This window comes from Hakea prostrata, chromosome 4 (assembly GCF_041222555.1).
Source record: "Hakea prostrata isolate BN-2017 chromosome 4, UWA_Hpros_2, whole genome shotgun sequence".
Classification (NCBI taxonomy): Eukaryota; Viridiplantae; Streptophyta; class Magnoliopsida; order Proteales; family Proteaceae; genus Hakea; species Hakea prostrata.
The window spans coordinates 35,319,560-35,345,769 of NC_142603.1; the positions used below are offsets into that span (position 1 = coordinate 35,319,560).

Genomic DNA, 26,210 nt, shown 5'->3' on the forward strand with positions numbered 1-26,210 from the left:
AGGATTTTAATCAAAATAAAATCATGGGATTCAATGTTGCTTCCCAAGAAATCATGAATGCTGAAATCCAACTTAATTAATGCAAGAAGAACATGAATCTTAGCCAAATTGGAAACAGGTGGACATTGATAACTCTATGAAATAGAGTTAAGATTTATAACTTTTATACTTGAGATGGCTTGATTTAGGAGTATTTTGTCTTTGTTTTAGTGATAGTATTCATTAGGTGTTGTTTTATTTAGTCTCAACATGTTGCATTTTGTTTAGTTCATTTTTGTCACATTGCATGAATTTCCCTTCTTTTTATGGATGAATTTGACTGTTTCTCTTTCTCTTGAACATGTAGGTGAAGATTCATAAAGAACATGTCCTCTAACTTTGTTGTAGAGTTGTTGCTGCATTGCTACAACAACGGAGCAGAATATTCTCAGATCCAATTCAAATGGAATTGACCAAAAAGGGCTAACTTAAGTGGACTAAATTCTTGTAAATACATGATGGTTTTCAGCCCTTGATCTCAGGAGGAAGGTTCTAATCCTATGGCCAGAATCTAACCTAATGATTGAAGACATTTATGAAAGAAAGAGAAGAGAGGCAAGGAGGAGAGAAGGAGACATTCGACCAAGGGTGGAAGAGATAGACTTGGCTGAGAGGAGGGAGGTAGAGAACGAATGTTGGAGCTCTTGTGGAAGCAAGGAGCTGCTGGAGTTGCTGATTTGCTGAAGAAGAAAGCTGGAGCTCATGTGGAAGCATTGAAGCCTTAGTTTATTCTTGTTTTTATAACTCTATCTTCTTATTTTCTAGTCTCATGTCAACTATACTTGGTTTTATGCATTTGAATTCTGTTATGGGCTAAATCTTAGCTGTGTTGGGATGATAGTAGTACCTAAACCTGAATTTTGATATGTAACTAATCATGTGTTCTTTAGTTTTATTGCAATCCACTTTATTGTTAATGAATTCAGCATGTTATATTGACTAATTTCAGTTCTTGAATGATTTTTCTTGAATGAATGTTATGATTTCATTAATTGGAAAATTAATGAAGTCTAGGTGTTTGTTGAATTGTGTGAGTTAGCATCATCTTTAATTAGGTTGTGTTAATTAGTAGGTTGGGTAGGAATACCCAATTACCTCACATTACCATTGATTGGATTGGGTTTAAATTGCATTCTTAATTCAATTCTTCATAGGAATATGCTGATGTTGATTTAGGATGCTAGCTTATGTGTATTGGAAAATACCATATTGCCATTCATTCCAAGTTCTTGATTTATCTTGGGGTTGTAGTATTGCTTTAGTATTTGTGTTTTAAAATTCAGGGGAAGGGAAACTTGATTCCTAACACACTTGTCACTCATTAAGTTTCTTCCATTGCTCAAATCTACATTTTAGTTCCTTAGTTTTCTTTACCTGTCATTTGGTTAATTAGTTAGACAAATACCAATCAACCTTGTTAATTTCATTTAAATCAATTTTACTTTTACATTGAAAGTTAAGGATATAATTCTCCGTGGGATCGATTTTGTACTTATCATTTATTACTTGATTGCGATACGTATACTTGCGTGATATCTTGAGATACAAGCAACAAGTTTTTGGCGCCGTTGTTTGGGAATTTTGTCTTTAATAATTAGTGTAGAAGTAAGTTTTTGTTTTATCTACTGAAATTTCTTTACTTTGATATTAGTTTCCTTTTATTCTCAGGTGCTTTTACCCTTGTATGAGTCTGCTGCCTGATCAAGAGTTGATACCCTTTGACCTTGAAATCGAAAGGACATTTCGAGCTAGAAGAAGGAAGTAGCAAGGTTTAGCAGCAGGTCAAACAATGGCTGAAGCAGTGAGAAATGGATTGAATAATAATGAGAATAATATGGCAGCTGAGGGTGATGATAGAGATAGGGCCATTATAGGATATGCTGTCCCAAGGTTGCATGAACTGAATCCAAGTATAGTAAGGCCAGAAATTCAAGCATTACATTTTGAACTTAAGCCTGTGATGTTCCAAATGCTTCAGACTATAGGACAGTTCAGTGGGATGCCAACAGAAGATCCTCATCTCCATCTTAGACTCTTCATGGAAGTAAGTGACTCTTTCAAGATACCGGGAGCAACTGAAGAAGCTTTGAGATTGAAGCTATTCCCTTACTCATTGCGGGATAAAGCAAGAGCATGGTTGAACTCCTTACCTCCACAATCAGTAGCAACATGGAATGATTTAGTAGAGAAGTTCTTGATGAAGTACTTTCCCGCATCAAAGAATGCCAAGTTCGTAAATGATATCACTTGGTTTTCAACGGTTGGATGGTGAATCTTTGTATGAGGCATGGGAAAGATTTAAGGAGCTCTTGCGTAAATGTCCTCACCATGGTATTCCTCATTGGATTCAAATGGAGACTTTCTACTATGGTTTAAGTGGACAAACTCGATCCATAGTGGATGCATCAGCAAATGGGGCTATATTGGCAAAGTCTTACAATGAAGCTTATGAGATCTTGGAGAGAATGGCCAACAACAACTACCAATGGCCAGCTGAGAGAGGTGCTGCAAATAAGAGAGTGGCAGGGATTTATGAGTTAGATGCAGTGACAACTTTAACTTCACAAGTGTCATCCCTAACTAGTGTGTTAAAATCCGTAAACTTGCCTACAGCTGTACAAACTCAACATCATACAGAAATCTCGTGTACATATTGTGGTGGGGAGCATGTCTTTGATAGCTGTCCATCTAACCCAGAATTAGCTTACTATGATGGTAATTTCAGCAATGCCAATAACCCATATGCCAACACCTATAATCTTGGTTGGAGGCAGCACCCTAACTACTCTTGGAATGCTCAAGGACAGAATGCAAGCCCATCTTCCATCCTGCCTCGACCTCATCCGCTTCCAAGTGCTCAACAGCAAGTGAACATTCAACCTATGGAACCCTCTTCATCAATAGAGCTTTTATTGAAGGAGTATATGGCAAGGAATGATGCAATGATTCAAAGTCAAGCATCTTCATTGAGAAATTTGGAGAATCAAGTTGGACAACTGGCTAGTGCTTTAAGTAATCGCTCTCAAGGATCATTGCCATGTGCTACGAAAAATCCTAGATCTCCAGGATGCAATAGAAGAGTGCTTTGTTGTGGATGTCCTTGAAGAGCTGGTTTCCGAAGAGTTGGAGGCAGAGTGTATTAAAAACCCACTAGAGCTTTCATTGGCAATAGAAATTGAACAAGTGGATGATGAAGCAAGTAGATATATGGATTTGTTAGAGGCAAGACCAGCTAAGGCATTGAGTGGGAGTAGATTTGAGTCTCTTGTATTATCTGAGTTTGAAACTAAAGCCCCTAAACCATCAATTGAAGAGCCACCTATGTTAGAGTTCACACCTCTTTCAAAACACTCTCAATATGCCCATTTGGATGCAGCCAAAACACTCCATGTTTTTGTTTCAAGACTGCTAACAAAGGAGCAAGAAGATATGCTACTTGACGTGCTGACGAAGTGTAGAAGAGCAATGGGATGGAATATAGTAGAGATCAACGGGATCAGTCCTTCAGTATTAAAGCTTAAAATTTGGTTGGAGGAATGTTGCAACAGGTACATGAAGCAACAGAGGAGTTTGAGTCCAATTATGGAAGGTGCACAAGAAGAAATCATTAAATGGCCTCGGGAACTAGAGCATGCAGTGGATCAAGCATTATTGGGGAGCACCATTGGAGCGGGACAAATCTTCAATCAACCTTCAAGAGGCTTAAAAAGAAGGGAGGTCACTTAGATTTCATTATTTTTCGTTTAATTGTGTGCTATTAGTTCATTAGGTGTTGAATAAAAATAAAAAAAAAAAAAAAATGAATGATAGATAATTTGCTAACATGTATATTTTGATGTGCAGGGAGTGTGGGGAACAAAAAGAGAGTGATTGGGTGTTTTGCCAAACTTATCATTAAATCAAACTGCTGAATGAGCATGTTTCAATATCCAAAGAAATTTCACTATCTTTGTAGTAGCGATGTGGCCACAATGCTACTACAAAGTTTTGATCCTCAGCTACGGGTCTTGCATGTTCTGTTAACACATTACATTCTCTGTTGAAACTTACATTCTGTGTTCGTTGCTATAGCAAAGCTGCAAAGAAGCTACAACAACGATTAAACCACTCACCCGACCCGGTTTCATCTCAAACCCAACCAACCCATCAGAAATACACTTCAAACTTCTATTAGACCATGCTGAACCCATACTGATTTGAACCAATTTCATTTTTTTTAAACCCTTCTAAACCAATACCAACCCAAACCCATAAAACCTCTCATTTCAAACCGAAATCCAACAAAACACTCAGCTCACTTCATCGACTCTCATAGCTCCATCGTCTCCTCCACTGCAACTCATCCTCCTCTTCTCTTCCATTTTTTGTTTTTCAAAGATTTTCACACCTCCATTTACCTACATTCACCCACCAAAGCAATCTTTTTCTTCACCGATAGCCCATCTTTCACAAAAACCCTAACTTTTTCCCCCATTCCATCCTCGAATCACTTCTCAGGGGACTACCGGTGCTGTACTGGGTTTCGGGCAAGTTTTTGTGGTATTTCGACCTTCCATCTTCCCTACACCACATCAGCTAAGTGTTCTCCCCATTTCTTTTCTTTCATTCTATATTTTTGAACTTTCTGATTTGCTGTGTTTTTGTTGAATGTTCAATTTGTGGTTTGTGGGTTATGTGTTTGTTCTTATGTTGTCTTGGTGTCTGTTTTCGTTAGGGTATATGCAAAGTTTTTCATTTGTTTTAGGTGTTGTTTTGGAGATACCATCACTCGCACACACCAACACAGAATTTCTGGGTCATCATTACCCTATGCTCATCTCCTCTGTTTTTGTTATTTGTTTGTTCTTGCTATTTGTCTGATTAGTTGTAGTTAATTGTTTGTTATTTGTTTGCTTTTTTTTTTTTTTTTTCTACTTGTATAGTGTCTATGTTTTTGTTTGATATGGTCTGTTTTAGCATCTGTTGATTAGTTGCTTTTTTTTATCTTCTACTGTTTTTGTTTTTGTTTAGTCTGTTTTTGTTTTTGTTTAGTTTGTTAGTGTTTTTGTTTGAATTCCATATTGGTTGTTAGGGGCCCACCTTGTGCATTCCCTTCGAAATGGCCCCTCAGAAGAAGAGCAGAACAGACCCTAGTTCTAGTGCTTCAATGGATGAAGATGCAGCTGCTGCAGCTACTGCTGATGATGAGTTCCATTCCTTAGATGATGATGATGAGGCCTAGCTTATTCAGGGAAGTTCTCTCTCTTCTTTTACTTAGTTTTCTTTTGATTCCCTTACTTTCTTTTCCTTTCTTTCGCTGTGAGGACACTGCTCCTCTTTAGTTTGGGGGTAAGCTTTGCAATTTTCCAATAATTGCATATGTGATCTTTATGATTATGGATGCTCCTAGTTGCTTAGTTTTCGTCAGCTTTCTTTTGTGGTTGCTTTCTTTTGTTGCTGTCCAGTTTTAGAGTAGCTGTTTTGGGTAGATGTTTTGTGTAGTTAATCTGGCTTTTCATGAAATTTGGATGGTTGTTAAGGAATGTGAATGTTAGTGCCTCTTACTCTGATTTTGTTGGAAATCTTAGCACAATTCTGCTATAATGATCTGATGTCTGCATTTACTCATGTCTGTGATGCCATATTATTGATGCACCAAGTGATATTTCAAGCTCTGGAGAACCTGGGGAAAGTTGGATCAATGTGAGAGTTTTAGGATTTTAGAATTGGTTAAATGAGAACTTCAAGACTTACACATTAGGGATCCCCATTTGGCTGTTTCCAAGAACTTTGTACATTGTGAATATTGATTGAGGTTTGACCCCTTCCCTTCCCCAAAAGAATAATGCTCCGCTGATTTGGGTTGCCTAGTAACCAGGAATATGCATGTAACCCATGTGTATTTTTGACGTCAACAGTGGCCTAAAATATGAGCATGAAAAATATAAAAATATAAAAATATAAAAAAAAAAAGAGAGAGAAAGAAAAAGAGAATAATGTTCCGCTGTTTTGGGCAACCTAGTAACCAGGAATATGCATGTAACCCATGTGTATTTTTGACGTCAACAGTGGCCCGAAATATGAGCATGCAAGGCATTCTTGTTTGTGATCTTGTTGAGTAACCAGGTATCTTCATCACAAATGAGCGATATTCACGTAAAAAGGCAAGATGACAACATAAAAAAAAAAATAAAAAAAAAAATTTCATAAATAATAAGTTTGGGGGTCAAATGCTCAAAAGAGTATGAAACAAGTTCTTGGGGTTGTAAAAAGATATGGATTCCTAATTAGTGGAGAGGTAATCATTTGGTCAACATATTAGATCAATGAACTAAACTTGATGACCATGATTCAGCTATACTAGGGTGATCTGGGGCAAGATCCTTAACTTTCACACACACACTTGAGAGCATCCTGATGAGTAAAGTATGACATCTAAGTGTTATTGGCCAGATGTGTTGGATCTGAAAATTTAGAAAAAGAGTGAGAGGTAACTTCTGTCTAACACTCATCCTATTGCATGCTTAAGCCAGGTTATTTGCTTTTCTTTTCTTTTGATTTCCTCATGCTTTCATTAGTAGTTAGTTGTTGTTTTCATTTGTCTTTATTGCTCGAGGTCAAGCAATGTCTTAAGTTTGGGGGTGTGATAACTCTATGAAATAGAGTTAAGATTTATAACTTTTATACTTGAGATGGCTTGATTTAGGAGTATTTTGTCTTTGTTTTAGTGATAGTATTCATTAGGTGTTGTTTTATTTAGTCTCAACATGTTGCATTTTGTTTAGTTCATTTTTGTCACATTGCATGAATTTCCCTTCTTTTTATGGATGAATTTGACTGTTTCTCTTTCTCTTGAACATGTAGGTGAAGATTCATAAAGAACATGTCCTCTAACTTTGTTGTAGAGTTGTTGCTGCATTGCTACAACAACGGAGCAGAATATTCTCAGATCCAATTCAAATGGAATTGACCAAAAAGGGCTAACTTAAGTGGACTAAATTCTTGTAAATACATGATGGTTTTCAGCCCTTGATCTCAGGAGGAAGGTTCTAATCCTATGGCCAGAATCTAACCTAATGATTGAAGACATTTATGAAAGAAAGAGAAGAGAGGCAAGGAGGAGAGAAGGAGACATTCGACCAAGGGTGGAAGAGATAGACTTGGCTGAGAGGAGGGAGGTAGAGAACGAATGTTGGAGCTCTTGTGGAAGCAAGGAGCTGCTGAAGTTGCTGATTTGCTGAAGAAGAAAGCTGGAGCTCATGTGGAAGCATTGAAGCCTTAGTTTATTCTTGTTTTTATAACTCTATCTTCTTATTTTCTAGTCTCATGTCAACTATACTTGGTTTTATGCATTTGAATTCTGTTATGGGCTAAATCTTAGCTGTGTTGGGATGATAGTAGTACCTAAACCTGAATTTTGATATGTAACTAATCATGTGTTCTTTAGTTTTATTGCAATCCACTTTATTGTTAATGAATTCAGCATGTTATATTGACTAATTTCAGTTCTTGAATGATTTTTCTTGAATGAATGTTATGATTTCATTAATTGGAAAATTAATGAAGTCTAGGTGTTTGTTGAATTGTGTGAGTTAGCATCATCTTTAATTAGGTTGTGTTAATTAGTAGGTTGGGTAGGAATACCCAATTACCTCACATTACCATTGATTGGATTGGGTTTAAATTGCATTCTTAATTCAATTCTTCATAGGAATATGCTGATGTTGATTTAGGATGCTAGCTTATGTGTATTGGAAAATACCATATTGCCATTCATTCCAAGTTCTTGATTTATCTTGGGGTTGTAGTATTGCTTTAGTATTTGTGTTTTAAAATTCAGGGGAAGGGAAACTTGATTCCTAACACACTTGTCACTCATTAAGTTTCTTCCATTGCTCAAATCTACATTTTAGTTCCTTAGTTTTCTTTACCTGTCATTTGGTTAATTAGTTAGACAAATACCAATCAACCTTGTTAATTTCATTTAAATCAATTTTACTTTTACATTGAAAGTTAAGGATATAATTCTCCGTGGGATCGATTTTGTACTTATCATTTATTACTTGATTGCGATACGTATACTTGCGTGATATCTTGAGATACAAGCAACAGACATCCAAGGAACAAAATTGGTAATAAGATATGAAAATCATGTTGTGAAATCCAGCCCTAACCTTAACCCGGAAACCCTGTTGTTTCTAGGACCGAAGAGTGAAGGAAGAAGTCAACTATGGGCCATCTCAGTGGAAGACATGGTGTTTGACCTAAAACCCATGGAAATTGATGATGGTGTTCCATATTTGGAAACTTTGTCAGAGTTAGAGAAGAAACTGCACCTGGATGAAGAAGAGCTTGGTTGATGGACCTAAAGCCTAGTTGGACATGGTTTGAAGGCATTCCTCCATGCTAGGTGAGTCATTTTTTGAGTTGGGAGAAGCCCATTTGAATTTAAAGAGGTTTGGACCTTGAAGTCCCTGACTTGAGCTTGCTATCAGGCTTGGTCGATTGGCTGGTCGACTAGGTCAATCGACCAACAGTGATAGCAGGATCTAGTAAGATTCTTTGATTAGGGTTTTGATGCTCTATCTAATAGCACTTCATGTTTCTTAGCCTCTTTTATTTCTAAAACCTCTTGAGAACTTGGAGAACCTCTCTCAAAGCGTCTCCTTGGTGTTGTTGAAGGACTCTTGCTAATTCTCAAAGTTCTTCATCTCTTGTTCATCATTAAGGTTAGTAATCTCTTAACTTTCTTTTGATTTACTCTTGTACTGATCTAATCTCCTTACTGTGATTATGAAGTAGGTATTGCATCCTTGCAAACACCTCTTCTTCAATCTCCAAAGTTGAGAATGAATCTCCATTCATTCCAATGATGTTATGATCTCCATATTTGATTTTTAGAAGAGATCATAGGATATCTTCATGAATGCATGTTTAATCTTGTTGTGTTGATTTCTCTAGCATGATACATCTACTCTCATGTTAGTTCTTACCACTGAAGTGGCTACTGTTGATGTTCTACTAGAGTGAGATCTTATTCTCTCTAGTCTCTCCTTTGATCTATGGATGATTTTCTATAAAAATCCTTGTTTTGATCAAATTCGAAAGTTATATTTTCAAAATAGAAAGTATTGATTTTGATCATTGTTGTTGTCTAATCTATGCTAGTTAGTCTTAGATTACTGTTCATAATATTCCTTTGAATTTTCGGAGTGTTTTGAATCCCGAGAGATGAGTTTCGGATCAAAATTCTAATTTCTACTGCGTATTGTTCACTTGGTCGATTGGACCAAGCTGCCAAGGCTGATAGTATGGGATTTCTTCGTCCGATTTGATCTGTTTGACCTCTAATCTTCTACGACTTATTCCTAATGATGTATCTATGTTTGTTTAGGGTTTATTTGCTAACCTTGGACTTGATGTCTTGTTCCTCCGAAATTTCTTCGAAGCTATTTAAGGTAAGGACGATTGTTTCCATAAGAACCTAGATTGCATGATCTTAGTTTCTAATTTGGGAATTTCATGGATTTACTGTTGTTCTTCCATTTTCTTATTATAATATTATTGTTGTAAGTACTTTAAGTACAGTAGGACTTATTCATGTAATTTTCCTATTCAATTGATCATGTTTATATGTTTATCTTTCTATAGATTGGAATATCAGTTGTGTATGTTATGACTAAATTGGGAATGTGATTTCTAAGGTATGATTTGGGATTGGGGAATGTCCTTTTGATGTTTTTGTCCTTGGACATTAGTGGAAGTGGTATGGGACATTTCCTATGGTGCCCTTTGACTCTTTCTCGGATTATTGGTTGTCATACCTAGGGCTTGTCTAGCAGTGTTTGGCTAGGATGTCCCTATTATATCAGACCCGATTCGGAAGGGTATTGAGACCTAGTAACCCGTGGTAGCAGTGTGGGTTTATGGGCACTCAAGACTGGTAGCCAACCCGTGAGAGGACATGGATCACATTGTGAGGGGCCATTCATTAGTAGCATCGCAAGTAGTAGACTTGGGCTCATGGGCGCTTAAGACTGATATCCAACCCGTGAGAGGACATGAGAGCTTCCCGTTTATTATTTGTGAATGACCAATAGGATTGATGAGTCCGTAGTCTGAGTTGGTTGTAGCCATAGGATACGCTTACTTTATTGAGAAGGATACCAGAAAGGATCGTGAGAGGCGAGGAATGGAAGTATCCGACTCTAACTTAATATAACTAAGTAGATGACTTGCATTGGGCTAGGTTTTACCTTGACATGTGCCAATACTCAGACCAATGGTGATGTGAGAAAGCGGTGACCTAAACCCCAGCCAAGGAATGTCCGAGAGGGATGCAGGACCCAATTACCACCGGAGTACCCAAGATACCGAGATGGTTGAGGGAGAGTGATTTGAGACCTACTCAGAGGAGTATGGTGCTATGACTTAAAGCATCTGCTATGTTCTGCTATCATGTGGTTTATGTTGCTATGGAATAACTTGCCTTACTGAGTTCTTTTGAACTCACTCCTTTTTGCAAATATCTTTGTTAGACTATCCTGCAGGTATTGACGACTATGAAGGCCAATACTATGAAGCACAAATAGATGACGCATACTACTCCCATATTGGTGGCTACGATGACTACGAAAGTGAGGAATTCATGGGTGAAAATGTATCACATCAGGATTAGTCGTACTCACATGCTTGTTACGCGTTATCTAGATTCTGAAACTTTTACTTTTAGAAGTTGTATTTATAAGTTAGAAGAGACCTTAGTTTAGTTTTGATTAGTTACTTTATATTCCTTTCATTTTTGGGAATCGGTTGTAATCTTTCTTTTGACTTTCGATCTACTATTCCGCTGTGTTATGTGGAGTGATTTTCCACTACACTCTACATTGATTATTATATTGGTATCATTCTTTCCGCACTCTGAGAATGTTGTTTGTCTCTGAATCTTATTTCAATCTCTTGTTAATGTAATATAACATTGATTATGTCTTGTTCGTGAATATATTATTGTAAATGTGGGAGGTTGGTTTCCTCGATAATGGATCTTCGGGGCTGTGGATCACACACTCGGGTATGCCAGATAAGGTACTGGCTGGGTGGATGTGACACATGTAAACAAACTAAACTTGAGTATTTTGGGCATATCTCTCTCATATGAACTTGTACTGTGGTGATTCAAGATGATATGGAAATATAACAAAAATATCTACAACTTTCTAGTTTTGAGTTTTCCCAGAATCTGAACAAATAATGGTTGAATTGATGGGTAAAGAGGACAAATTCATTGTTTACAGGATATATAAAAAGGAGAAACCAGCCACGGAGAAGGAGGAGAAGACCGCGAACAAGGATCATGGCTTTCATCTCTCTCTCTCTCTCTCTCTCTCTCTCTCTCTCTCTCTCTCTCTCTCTCTCTCTCCTCTCATTGTGCAAGAAGAAGACCACAACCCTCTCTCTAAATTCCATTTTTTTTTTTTTATGAGCTTTGTTATAATGAGTAGCTAGTTCATTTTTCTTTGGGATGTAGATGAACCATTGTTTGTTTTATTAATTTGATGGTTCTATCTTCTAGTTGATGCTTCTAATTATGTTTGAGTCTGGCCAAAGATGCTCTATAGCTAAGCAAGCTAAGCAAACTAAGCATGCCAAGCTTTGGCGAAGGACAATGGTCTTACGAAGATAGGGCATATCTAGGAAAGACCATCATTTGTTTTGAAGCTTAGAGATATATCAATTAGTGAAAAGCATTGGGAATTCAAAATCCCAAAGATCCTCACGCATTCATAGTTAAAGTTTTGTATTGATTAATAGTTTAATTTCTTTGTGTTTTTCTTAAGTAGAATAAAAACAATTCAGATTTACTTTAAATTAGGTTTTATTGAATTCAATCTTAGTAACTGTTGCTTGTATCTCAAGATATTACGCAAGTATACGTATCGCAATCAAGTAATAAATGATAAGTAAAGTATCGATCCCACGGAGAATTATATCCTTAACTTTCAATGTAAAAGTAAAATTGATTTAAATGAAATTAACAAGGTTGATTGGTGATTGACTAACTAAATAACCAAATGACAGGTAAAGAAAACTAAGGAACTAAAATGTAGACTAAGAAATAGAAGAAACTTAATGAGTGACAAGTGTGTTAGGAATCAAGTTTCCCTTCCCCTATATTTTATAACACAAATACTAAAGCAATACTACAACCCCAAGATAAATCAAGAACTTGGAATGAATGGCAATATGGTATTTTCCAATACACATAAGCTAGCATCCTAAATCAACATTTGCATATTCCTATGAAGAATTGAATTAATAATGCAATTTAAACCCAATCCAATCAATGGTAATGTGAGGTAATTGGGTATTCCTACACAACCTACTAATTAACACAACCTAATTAAAGATGATGCTAACTCACACAATTCAACAAACACCTAGACTTCATTAATTTTCCAATTAATGAAATCATAACATTCATTCAAGAACTGAAATTAGTCAATATAACATGCTAAAATTCGTTAACAATAAAGTGGATTGTAATAACACTAAAGAACACATGATTAGTTACATATCAAAATTCAGGTTTAGGTACTACTATCATCCCAACACAGCTAAGATTTAGCCCATAACAGAATTCAAATGCATAAAACCAAGTATAGTTGACATGAGACTAGAAAGTAAGAAGATAAGAGTTATAAAAACAAGAAGAAACTAAGGCTTCAATGCTTCCACATGAGCTCCAGCTTTCTTCTCCAGCAAATCAGCAACTCCAGCAGCTCCTTGCTTCCACAAGAGCTCCAGCATTCGTTTTCTACCTCCTTCCCTTGCCTTCGCCGAATGTGTGTGTCAATCTCCCCTTTTGCCTCTCTTCTCTTTCTTCCATAAATTTCTTCAATCATTAGGTTAGATTCTGGCCATAGGATTAGAACTTTCCTCCTGAGATCAAAGGGTTGAAAACCATCATGTATTTACAAGAATTTTGTCCATTTAAGTTAGCCATTTCTGGTCAATTCCATTTGAATTGGCTCTAAGAATATTCTGCTCCGTTGTTGTAGCAATGCAGAAACAACTCTACAACAAAGTTAGAGGACAGGTTCTTCTATTATGAATCTTCACCTACATTTTCAAGAGAAAGAGAAACAGTCAAATTCATCCATAAAAAGAAGGGAAATTCATGTAATGGTGATAATAATGAACTAAACAAAACGCAACATATTAAGACTAAATAAGACAACACCTAATGAATACTATCACTAAAACAAAGACAAAATACTCCTAAATCAAGCCATCTCAAGTATAAAAGTTATCAATCTTAACTCTATTTCATAGAGTTATCACACCGCCAAACTTAAGACATTGCTTGACCTCGAGCAATGAAGACAAATGAAAACAACAACTAACTACTAATGAAAGCATTAAGAAATCAAAAGAAAAGAAAAGCAAATAACCTGGCTTAATCATGCAATAGGATGAGTGTTAGACAGAAGTTGCCTCTCAATCTTTTTCTAAATTTTCAGATCCAACACGTCTGGCCAATAACACTTAGATGTCATACTTTACTCATCAGGATGCTCTCAAGTGTGTGTGTGTGTGTGAAAGTTAAGAATCTTGCCCCAGATCACCCTAGTCTAAGCTGAATCATGGTCATCAAGTTTTGTTCATTGATCTAATATGTTGACCAAATGATTACCTCTCCACTAATTAGGAATCCATATCTTTTTACAACCTCAAGAACTTGTTTCATACTCTTTTGAGTATTTGACCCCCAAACTTATTCTTTATGAACCTTTTTTTTTTTTTTTTTTTTTCATCTTGCCTTTTTACGCGAATATCGCTCATTTGTGATGAAGATACCCGGTTACTCAACAAGATCACAGACAAGAGTGCCTTGCATGCTCATATTCCGGGCCACTGTTGACGTCAAAAATACACATGGGTTACATGCATATTCCTGGTTACTAGGTTGCCCAAAACAGCGGAACATTATTCTCTTTTTCTTTCTTTCTCTCATTTTCATTTTTTTTTTAATGCTCATATTTCAGGCCACTGTTGACGTCAAAAATACACATGGGTTACATGCATATTCCTGGTTACTAGGCAACCCAAATCAGCGGAGCATTATTCTTTTGGGGAAGGGAAGGGGTCAAACCTCAATCAATATTCACAATGCACAAAGTTCTTGGAAACAGCCAAATGGGGATCCCTAATGTGTAAGTCTTGAAGTTCTCATTTAACCAATTCTAAAATCCTAAAAACTCTCACATTGATCCAGCTTTCCCCAGGTTCTCTAGAGCTTGAAACATCACTTGGTGCATCAATAATATGGCATCACAAACATGAGTAAATGCAGACATCAGATCATTATAGCAGAATTGTGCTAAGATTTCCAAAAACCACAGAGTAAGAGGCACTGACATTCCACATTCCTTAACAACCATCCAAATTTCATGAAAAGCCAAATTAACTACACAAAACATCTACCCAAAACAGCTACTCTAAAACTGGACAGCAACTCTAAACTATACAGCCACAAAAGTAAGTCAAGAAAATTAAGTAACTCGGGGACATCCATAACATGAAGATAACATATGCAATTATTGGAACATTGCAAAACTTACCCCCAAACTAAAGATGAGCAGTGTCCTCACAAATAAAGAAAGGAAAAGAAAGTAAGGTAATAAAAGGAAAACACAGTAAAAGAAGAGAGAGAACAGAACTTCCTTGAACAAGCTAGGCCTCATCATCATCATCTAAGGAATGGAACTCATCATCAGCAGCAGCTACAGCAGCTTCAGCTTCATCCTCCTCATCTATATTAGGAATGTAGTTCCCATCTTGGCCCCAAGGATTAGCGAAGAGGTGGTTGGGAAAAGCTGGGAAAGATTGGAACCGGGTGCTATTCATCCTTAAGTTAGACTCAAGGGCACGATCACGGGCAGCCACATAACGCATATAATCAAGGAAGAGGTCACGAGAAATTTGATGTTCCAACATCATTTGAAATTGGGTGGCTTCTACTTGACTGAGGCGCTGTTCCAATTGAGTGTAACTAGAGGATGGAGCACCAGAGGTAGAGGAAGTGGGAGGAATGGCTGATGCTGCAGCAGGAGGTGGTGCACTAGAAGGGGGAGCTGAACTAGGTGTAAGCATGCGAGTGATACTGAAGTGTGTAATGGCACCTTTGTTAAGTGTATGGACATCAGAAGCCTGCACATCAACATGGTTAGCCAAACATAAAGCAGTAATTAAAATGGAAAAGCTAAACTACCACCTTGCCGAGCAGCACAAGCACAAATGGCCTCATGAATGCGATGACCCACATTAACCCGACGCCCCTCCAAAATAGAGTGGAGGAGAAAAGCTCTATCCACTGAAACAGTCTGGCTATGCGTGGAGGGCATCAAGTGGGTCTGTAAGAAATGGTACCAAATTTTGGCTGCTGGTTGCAAGGTGTGGCAGGCAATAGTTAATGCACCTTGGGTGGATGATGACCACTTTGTGCCAGGAGAACACACAGCCGAGAGAATGTTATGCAAGGCAATTGGGTCTGCCGAAGCAAGATAGGCATTGTGCTCATCCTCCACATTGTCCAATGCATAATAGGCATTAATGGATGGTCCATCTATAGGTATATTCATCCCCCTAACATATACCTGGTCCTGAGATGGGGCAGTTAGATTGGCATAAATTTCGTAGACTAGGGAAGGGATGTAGGCACCAGGATGAGTGCAAAATTGTTCCCAATGATGCCCAGCTATAATGGATGGGATGAATGGAAAGGCTTGTGCTTCATTGGGTTTTAATTTGAACCCCTTCTCTGGAAGGAATTTCTTGGTGGAGATGGATGTGAAGCGGTTCTCAGCTATGGGAGAGGCAAAATAAGAGGGACCCATGGAAGCACTAGAACTAGGGTCGGTTCTACTCTTCTTCTTAGGGGCCATTTCGAATGGGATGCACAAGGTTAGCCCCTAACAACCAAAATTGAATTCAAACAAAAACACTATCAAACTAAACATAAAAAAACAGAAACAATAGAAGATAAAAAACAACTAATCAAACAAACACTAAAACAGACCATATCTAAAATAGACCATATCTAACAAAAACAGAAACACCATACAAGTAGAAAACAAAAAAAAAACAAACAAACAAATAACAAACAATTAACTACAACTAATCAGACAAATAGCAAGAACAAACAAATAACAAAAATAGAGGAGATGAGCATAGGGTAATGATGACCCGAAATTCCGTGCTTGGTGTGTGCGAGTGATGGTAACTCCAAAACAGCACCTAAAACAAATGAAAAACTTTGCATATACCCTAACGAAAATAGACACCAAGACAGTTTAAGAGCAAACACATAAACCATAAACCAAAAGTGAACATTCGACAATAACAGCAGCCAATCAGAAATTTCACAAATATGGAATGAAAGAAAGGAAATGGGGAGAACACTTAGCTGATGTGGTGTAGGGAAGATGGAAGGTCGAAATACCACAAAAACATGCCCAAAACCCAGTACAGCACCTGTAGTCCTCTGAGAAGTGATTCGATGATGGAATGGGGGAAAAAGTTAGGGTTTTTGTGTAAGATGGGCTATCGGTGAAGAAGAAGGTTGCTTTGGTGGGTGAATGTAGGTAAATGGAGATGTGAAAGTCTTTGAGAAGCAAAAAATGGAAGAGGAGAGGAGAGTGAGTTGCAGTGGAGAAGAGAAGATGGTGCCGTGAAGGTCTAAGAAGGGAGCTGAGTGTTTTTGGATTTCGGTTTGAAACGAGAAGGTTAATGGGTTGGGGTGGGTATTGGTTCAGAATCGGTTCGAATCAGTATTGGTTCAGAATGGTTTAATAGAAGTTTTGAAGTGTAATTGTGATGGGTTGGTTGGGTTTAAGGTTAAACCGGGTCAAGTGAGTGGTTTAATTGTTGTTGTGGTGTTGCGGCAGCTTTGCTATAGCAACGAACACAGAATGTAATTTTCAACAGAGAATGTAATGTGTCAACAGAACATGTAAGACCCGTAACTGAGGATCAAAACTTTGTAGTAGCATTGTGGCCACATCGCTACAACAAAGATAGTGAAATTTGCTGGATATTGAAACATGCTCTGTTCAACAGTTTGATTTAATGATAAGTTTGGCAAAACACCCAATCACTCTCTTTTTGTTCCCCACACTCCCTGCACATCAAAGATACATGTTAGCAAATTATCTGTCAGTTTTTTTTTTTTTTTTAATTCAACACCTAATGAACTAATAGCACACAATTAAACTAAAAATAATAAATCTAATTGGCTTCCCTTCTTTTTAAGCCTCTTGAAGGTTGATTGAAGATTTGTCCCGCTCCAATGGTGCTCCCCAATAATGCTTGATCCACTACATGCTCTAGTTCCCAAGGCCATTTAATGATGTCTTCTTGTGTACCTTCCATAATTGGACTCAAACTCCTTTGCTTCTTCACATACCTATTGCAACATTTCTCCAACCAGAGTTTAAGCTTGTACACTGAAGGATTGATCCCTTTGATCTCTACTATACTCCATCCCAGTGCTCTTCTACACTTCTTCAGCACTTCAAGTAGCATATCTTGCTGCTCCTTTGTTAGAAGTGCTGAAACAAAAACATGGAGTGTTTTGGCTGCATCCAAATGGGCATACTGAGAGTGTTTTGGAAGAGGTGTAAACTCTAGCATAGGTGGCTCTTCAATTGATGGTTTAGGGGGTTTAGTTTCACATTTAGCTAACCCAAGAGGCTCAAATGCACTCCCTCTAAATGCCTTTGCTGGTCTTGCCTCTAACCAAGCCATATATCGACTTGCTTCATCATCCACTTGTTCAATTTCTATTGCCAAAGAAAGCTCTAGTGGGTTTGTAATACACTCTGTCTCCAACTCTTCTGAAACTAGTTCTTCAATGACATCCACAACAAAGCACTCTTCTATTGCATCTGGAGATCTCATTGCCTCCAAAACATTGAATGTGACTTGTTCTTCATTAACCCTCATTGTCAATTCTCCTCTCTCTACATCAATTAACGTTCTCCCAGTTGCTAAGAATGGTCTTCCTAGAATTATGGGCACATCTCTATCCGCTTCAAAGTCCAAACAATGAAATCAGCAGGAAAGATAAATTTATCTACTTTTACCAAAACATTTTCAATTTTTCCTTCTGGGTAAGCAAGAGATCTATCAGCTAATTGTAAGGTCACTGTTGTTGGCCATGCTTCTCCAACTCCAAGCTTCTTGAAAATTGACATTAGCATAAGGTTGATACTTGCTCCAAGATCACAAAGGGCTCTTCCAATGTAATTATCTCCAATAGCACAAGGAATGGTGAAACTTCCAGGATCTTTTAATTTTGGAGGAAGCTTGTTCAGCAAGAAGGCACTACTCTCTTGTATCATGGCCACTGTCTCAAACTCTCCAAATCTCTTTTTCTTTGAAAGGATGTCTTTCATGAATTTCACATAATTTGGCATTTGTTCAAGTGCTTCTACCAATGGTATATTGATGTGAAGCTGCTTCAAAACATCCAAGAATTTCTTGAATTGATGGTTTTGCTGCTGTTTTTGAAATCTTTGAGGAAAGGGGGTGGTTTATAATTCAGTTTTTCTGGAGAATTCTGTTGCAATGGTGCTATAGCTGTTGGTTTAGCACTATGTTTTGCAGAATCAGATTGGTCCTTTTGAACAGCCACTGGATCTTTCTTTTCCCCTTCTTCTTGGATAGAGATAGGCTCTTTTGGTTGACTGGACTTAAAATGAGGTGGCTCTAGAGGTTTCCCACTCCTCAATGAAATAACCTTGCAATGCTCTTTGCCTTCACGCCTAGGATTTTCAGTATCACTTGGCAATGCTCCTTGAGGTCTATTGCTTAAAGCATTAGCTAGCTGCCCAATTTGATTCTCCAAATTTCTCAATGAAGATGCTTGACTCTGAATAATTGCATCATTCTTTGCCATATATTCTTTCAAGAGAAGCTCAATTGATGAAGAAGGTTCCATAGGCCGAGTCTTCACTTGCTGTTAAGCACTTGGAAGCTGATAAGGTCTAGTTGGGATAGATGATGGGCCTACATTCTGTCCTTGACCATTCCAAGAGAAGTTAGGGTGCTGCCTACAACCAGGATTATAAGTGTTAGAATATGGGTTATTAGCTTTGCTGAAATTACCAACATAGTAGGCTGATTTTGGGTTAGATGGACAACTATCAAAGACATGCTCCCCACCACAATATGTACAAGAAACTGCTGGATTTTGTTGAGGTTGGACAGCTGCAGCCAAGTTTACCGATTTTAGCACACTAGTGAGGGATGAAACTTGTGCAGTTAAGGCAGTCACTGCATCCAACTCATAAATTCCTGCCACCCTCTTACTTGCAACAGCTCTTTCAGCTGGCCATTGGTAGTTGTTGTTGGCCATCCTCTCCAAAATTTCATAAGCCTCATTGTAAGACCTTGCCAATATAGCCCCATTGGCTGATGCATCCACTATGGATCGAGTTTGTCCACTAAAACCATTGTAGAAAGTCTCCATCTGAATCCAATGAGGAATGCCATGATGAGGACATTTACGCAAGAGCTCCTTAAACCTCTCCCATGCCTCATCTAAAGACTCACTATCCAACTGTTGAAAACCAATTATGTCATTTCTGAGCTTGGCATTCTTTGTTGGAGGGAAGTACTTCATCAAGAACTTCTCTACCAAGTCATTCCATGTAGCTACTGATTGGGGAGGTAAGGAGTTCAACCACGCTCTTGCTCTATCCCGCAATGAATAAGGGAATAGCTTCAATCTCAAAGCCTCTTCAGTTGCTCCAGGTATCTTGAAAGAGTCACTTACTTCCATAAAGAGTCTAAGATGGAGATGAGGATCTTCTGTTGGCAGCCCACTGAATTGTCCCACAGTTTGAAGCATTTGGAACATCACCGGCTTAAGTTCAAAATGTAAGGCTTGAATATCTGGCCGTACTATGCTTGGATTCAACTCATGCAACATGGGGACAGCATATGCTCTGATGGCTCTATCTCTATCATCACCCTCAGCTGCCATATTATTCTCATTATTATTCAATCCATTTCTCACTGCTTCAGCCATTATTGGAACTGCTGCTAGGCCTCGCTGCTCCCTTCTTCTAGCTCGAAATGTCCTTTCTATTTCAAAGTCAAAGGGTACCAACTCTTGATCAGGCAGCGTGTTCATACAAGGGTAAAAGCACCTAAGAATAAAAGGAAACTAATATCAAAGTAAAGAAATTCAGTAGATAAAACAAAAACTTACTTCTACACTAATTATCAAAGACAAAATCCCCCGGCAACGGTGCCAAAAACTTGTTGCTTGTATCTCAAGATATTACGCAAGTATACGTATCGCAATCAAGTAATAAATGATAAGTAAAGTATCGATCCCACGGAGAATTATATCCTTAACTTTCAATGTAAAAGTAAAATTGATTTAAATGAAATTAACAAGGTTGATTGGTGATTGACTAACTAAATAACCAAATGACAGGTAAAGAAAACTAAGGAACTAAAATGTAGATTAAGCAATGGAAGAAACTTAATGAGTGACAAGTGTGTTAGGAATCAAGTTTCCCTTCCCCTAAATTTTATAACACAAATACTAAAGCAATACTACAACCCCAAGATAAATCAAGAACTTGGAATGAATGGCAATATGGTATTTTCCAATACACATAAGCTAGCATCCTAAATCAACATCTGCATATTCCTATGAAGAATTGAATTAATAATGCAATTTAAACCCAATCCAATCAATGGTAATGTGAGGTAATTGGGTATTCCTACCCAACCTACTAATTAACACAACCTAATTAAAGATGATGCTAACTCACACAATTCAACAAACACCTAGACTTCATTAATTTTCCAATTAATGAAATCATAACATTCATTCAAGAAAGATCATTCAAGAACTGAAATTAGTCAATATAACATGCTAAATTCATTAACAATAAAGTGGATTGCAATAACACTAAAGAACACATGATTAGTTACATATCAAAATTCAGGTTTAGGTACTACTATCATCCCAGCATAGCTAAGATTTAGCCCATAACAGAATTCAAATGCATAAAACCAAGTATAGTTGACATGAGACTAGAAAGTAAGAAGATAGAGTTATAAAAACAAGGAGAAACTAAGGCTTCAATGCTTCCACATGAACTCCAGCTTTCTTCTCCAGCAAATCAGCAACTCCAGCAGCTCCTTGCTTCCACAAGAGCTCCAGCATTCGTTTTCTACCTCCTTCCCTTGCCTTCGCCGAATGTGTGTGTCAATCTCCCCTTTTGCCTCTCTTCTCTTTCTTCCATAAATGTCTTCAATCATTAGGTTAGATTCTGGCCATAGGATTAGAACTTTCCTCCTGAGATCAAAGGGTTGAAAACCATCATGTATTTACAAGAATTTTGTCCACTTAAGTTAGCCATTTCTGGTCAATTCCATTTGAATTGGATCTAAGAATATTCTGCTCCGTTGTTGTAGCAATGCAGAAACAACTCTACAACAAAGTTAGAGGACAGGTTCTTCTATTATGAATCTTCACCTACATTTTCAAGAGAAAGAGAAACAGTCAAATTCATCCATAAAAAGAAGGGAAATTCATGTAATGGTGATAATAATGAACTAAACAAAATGCAACATGTTAAGACTAAATAAGACAACACCTAATGAATACTATCACTAAAACAAAGACAAAATACTCCTAAATCAAGCCATCTCAAGTATAAAAGTTATCAATCTTAACTCTATTTCATAGAGTTATCAGTAACCTGGCTAGATTAGTATAGGATTTTTATTTTTGATTCGTTAGCGACACGATCATTTAGCCATATTTACTTCGTGCTATGGGAGGACGAGAGTTGTGCTCATCTTTGATGTGCCACAAAGATGCTTCCATCAGCTAGGGTTCTTGCTCACATCATCGGCAGGAACATCATGGCGAAGGGAGGAACCACATTAGGATCACGGTGATGCAAATTTTCGTGACTCACTCCATATATGTGGGTCATCCCATTGATTTGGCCTACATCATTCAGCGTGGTATGATAGACAAGCTCGAGCATCCTGGGGTCAAAAACTCGCATTCAACTGGCTTCTTACTCAACTCTTTCACTTCTTCGAGGTCAATTTGGAGGATACTACAGTGCTTCACCGAAGCACAGGAGAGGTCATGGGGACTCATCTGATTTCCATGTGGGTCTCCAGGGATATGAGGGATCCAATGAGGAGGTCTAGATCGAGGATGATGATGATGAGGATGATCAAGCCCATGATCAGGCTCATGCTGGTGAACAGGAGGATGATCATGTACAAGAGGAGGAGTATGATGATATTCTGACTCGACGGATGGAGGTTGGGGGTCCTTCTCATCAGGCTCCAGAGATGCCACCTACAGACTCAGAGTGTCCAGGATTCTATGTCACGACCCCCGTTTTCACAGGCTTGGTGGGGCCCACATTATGGACATTTAACTAGGGCACGTGACAGTTCCTTCCTTTATCAACATGTCTATAACTACTAAAACAAAATGCTAAACTAAACATTCTCAAGAACAAACAAACAACCTGTTTGACAGTTTGACTCATAAACATATGTACACAGTCTAAAGTCTTGTTATATTTACATTTGACATTTTAACAGTGTCTAGTTCAGTACATATAGTCTCAAAGAAATATATACATTCACTGTCCAGTTAAACCAACATCAGTTGCAACAAAAAGAAAGGAAAAGAAAAGAAAAGTTTTCCATATTCTTCTTTAAAATGCACTATCAAGTGGCAGCACCCTTGCCCTTGTCATATATTTGTGGACCTATCAACATTTACAATAGTGAGCTTTGTGGCCCAGTAAGCAATATAGACAACCATATAAGTAAGTCAGACAATTCATCATGCATCAATTATCACATCAAAGTCATATAACGTTATGAATTTCAATTTTCCTTTCTATTTATTCTCATTTCTGTTATCTGACATTATAGTCTTGAGCCTAGGCAAATCCAGAGGATATACATTTCTCTTCACCACCGAAGTGGCTTTTGTCTCTTCACCACCGAAGTGGCTTCGTCTCTTCACCACCGAAGTGGCTTTTATCTCTTCACCACCGAAGTGGCTTTTATCTCTTCACCACCGAAGTGGCTTCTGTCTCTTCACCACCGAAGTGGCTTCTGTCTCTTCACCACCGAAGTGGCTTCTGTCCCTTCACCACCGAAGTGGCTTCTGTCTCTTCACCACCGAAGTGGCTTCTAGGCACAAGGCCTTGTACACCTCGTGGATTGCCATCGGCACAGACTGAATCTTTTCACTTTTCAGTCTTGCTTCATGCCCTCCCATTTGGGTACATTAAGCACTAGGACTTACAGAAGCCATTACATTTTCATTTCTTTTTCTTTTACTCTTTTCATATCAATTCAGCATTACGTTACCATGCTCTGTCTATCTCAATGTATCTTTTTCATTTCAATCATCATTCAGTCTCATTTGAACACAGTTCATGCAATTCAATCATTTAAATTTGAGAGCATGATAATTCTACATTTAACAAGCATGAACATCATTTCAAATTCATGATTAACAGTTCAAGAATACTATCAGCATTCTAATTCAAGCAATTCAATCAAGTCATTAAGCTGTCATCCAATCCAATGCATTTTTGTTAAATGCACAAAGACATATATCATGCACTTTCCATAATTTGCATCAACGAATAAATAAAATAGATTTCATGTCATCATGTGAAACATGTCTACTAAATGGAATCACCTACTTAACATACATAAGTTGGTCAAAATCACATACCTGTCTCTGTTCCATGTGTGTGTTAACCCTGGTTCCGTTAAAATCCACTCTCCCTCCTGTACCTCGAATAATTACTGACTATTTCGAATACGCGGGAACCAACGGAAGATTTTCCACTTTTTTATTTATTTATTTCTCTCTGCTCCTTTCTCTCTCTTCCCATGGTCTTCCTCTTTCTTCTCCTTTAATGGCTTCCCTTTTTCTGTTCTCTCTCCATTCAACTCGTTCTCTCTCCTCTCCTCTCCACTCGTTCTCTCTCCTCTCTTTTTAATTTTCTTCTTTTGTTTCTCTTCCTGTTGCATGTACAAGCACAAGTAAAAATCAATGATTTTCTTCAACTCTACACTCTCTCTCTCTCTCTTAATCTTTTTAATGGCTAATTCTCCTCTTCTACTTTCTTCTCTCTCCTGTTAACTCCTCTTTCTCTTCTATTCTTCTTCTCTTTCTTCCTTTATTGTTCTGCAAACACACGGTTATTCTCTTTCTCGTTCTTTTCTCTTTTTCAATTCTCTCTCCTCATGGCCTTTAATGGCTTCTTCTCCTTCTCTTACTTCTCCACTTTTTCTCTCTCCTCCTTAATCTTCTTCTCTTTTCTCTCCACTCTCTGTTCTCTCACTTACCTCTCTCTGTATCCACACAAATATCACTTTTCCCTTCATTCTCTCTTCCCTCTCATACCTTAAAACCTAACATATGATATATGATTAACACCTCATGCATTTATGCATGCCCCTTTTGTGAGAATAGTACCACGTAGGTGGGAGAGAGAGGGAGGCGTCATCCTCTCTTTTTCTCTCTCCTCTTCATCTTTTGCCGTGATATAACATATGTAATATATATATAATATATTATTTAATATGTATAATATATACATTGTATAAAATATATTAGGTATACGCATATATATATATATATATATATATTTAGTGGGCTTCTATGGGCTTGTGGGCCCGCCCTATTATCTTACTCAGGGCCCACTCTGAGGTGCGAAAATTAGTACCGCTGGATTCAAAAAATCATGCTGATCATTTTCTCGTTTTCAGTTCAATCTAATTCAACTGTTGTGGGATCCACCAACGATGTCTGACCTCGACCAAAATGTCAATTGGCATCTAGTCTTATTTAAGCTATCATTTAACTACACTCGAATCATTTGATTACACCATCAAACCAACCATCAAACCCTTTAATAATCTTAAAGACCGACACAATCACACACAATAATAAAGTAATAATATAAAAAGGTGCGGGGTATCACATTTTACCTTAAGAGGATCAAGGCCAACAGGTGGATACAGTGACACGCTTGACTTAGGTAGAGGCGAGACTGTCTCGAGTGGAGGATGAGGTTCATGCTTGCACAGATCGAGACAGTATCGGATCTCAGAGGCGGTCACCTAGATAGATCATTAGCTCTAGGATTTTGACTTATGCTGACTTCAAATTTACTTATTTAGTTTTATCTTGTACAACTTTTCTAATTAATTAATGAAGTTCAGAATGTTTCACTTTGTTTATTGTGTATTATGAGTTTATTTTATTTAATTATATTGTATGTTTGTTTCACCATAGTTGTTGTGTATTATTCATACTTGATGTATTATGCTTCTCTAGTTCAAGTATCTATTTTGATGTTATCTATTATTCACTCTAGGAGAGTTGGGTCACGTTGGATCTATGACCCAAGGATGCTCCACTATTGTGTTTTCGTGGTTAGGATTGTATGAAACCTTGGGCTTTGATACCACTCTATTACATCCCCTCAGCCGGTACCCTATTACCCGAATACCCAGAGGTGTGATCCGTAGCCCCAAAGATCATGTTTTAGACAATCATCCAACCATTCCACACAATAGTCCAATCATGAGCAAGAATAAATTAATGTAACTATATTATTAAAGAAAATTAATCAAAAGTTAAGGATCTTAGAAGGATCTCAAAACCATAATTAGAGTGCAGAAGTAATATCAAATCTAACGTATACAACGAAAAGAATAAAGAAAAGATCAAGACTATCCTAAGTATTACATTAGGTATGTATCCTAAAGTAAAATATAGTTCTTAAATTCAAAAATCTCCATATCAGGAACGGAATAGATCAACTCATGAGTTGAGCTAATTTTGGTATGCGCAGTCAAGACATGAACATTCTTCATTGTAAAAGCATAGTGTTCAAAGCCTTGTACACCGTACGGATCAATCGCCGGTGTCTCGTATTCTTGGATTTCGGTAAAATTTGTACCTGTAGGAAAGTCTAAAACAACATTGTCCCCGAAGGGTGAGTTCGAGAGAACTCAGTGAGTAGTTCACAAACAAATAACCAATCATAGTCCAAATCATTACATTAAATAATGCAATATCATATGAGACAAAATGCAAG

At 37.6% G+C, this 26,210-nt stretch overlaps 1 protein-coding gene and 2 non-coding genes across 3 annotated transcripts; 1 reads left to right on the forward strand and 2 right to left on the reverse strand.

Annotated features, from left to right (window-relative positions):
• Positions 1–2,266: 2,266 nt before the first annotated feature.
• Positions 2,267–2,374, reverse strand: LOC149018739 (small nucleolar RNA R71). The gene has a single exon (XR_016173213.1). It is a non-coding gene; the product is annotated as a small nucleolar RNA R71 (small nucleolar RNA).
• A 15,712-nt stretch (positions 2,375–18,086) lies between these two features.
• LOC149018740 (uncharacterized) lies at positions 18,087–18,419 on the reverse strand. Its single transcript, XM_089153958.1, has one exon. The coding sequence runs from the start codon at positions 18,417–18,419 to the stop codon at positions 18,087–18,089; it is 333 nt and encodes a 110-aa protein (XP_089010084.1).
• Positions 18,420–19,565: 1,146 nt separating this feature from the next.
• LOC149018741 (small nucleolar RNA R71) lies at positions 19,566–19,672 on the forward strand. The gene has a single exon (XR_016173323.1). It is a non-coding gene; the product is annotated as a small nucleolar RNA R71 (small nucleolar RNA).
• The last annotated feature ends 6,538 nt before the right edge of the window (positions 19,673–26,210 follow it).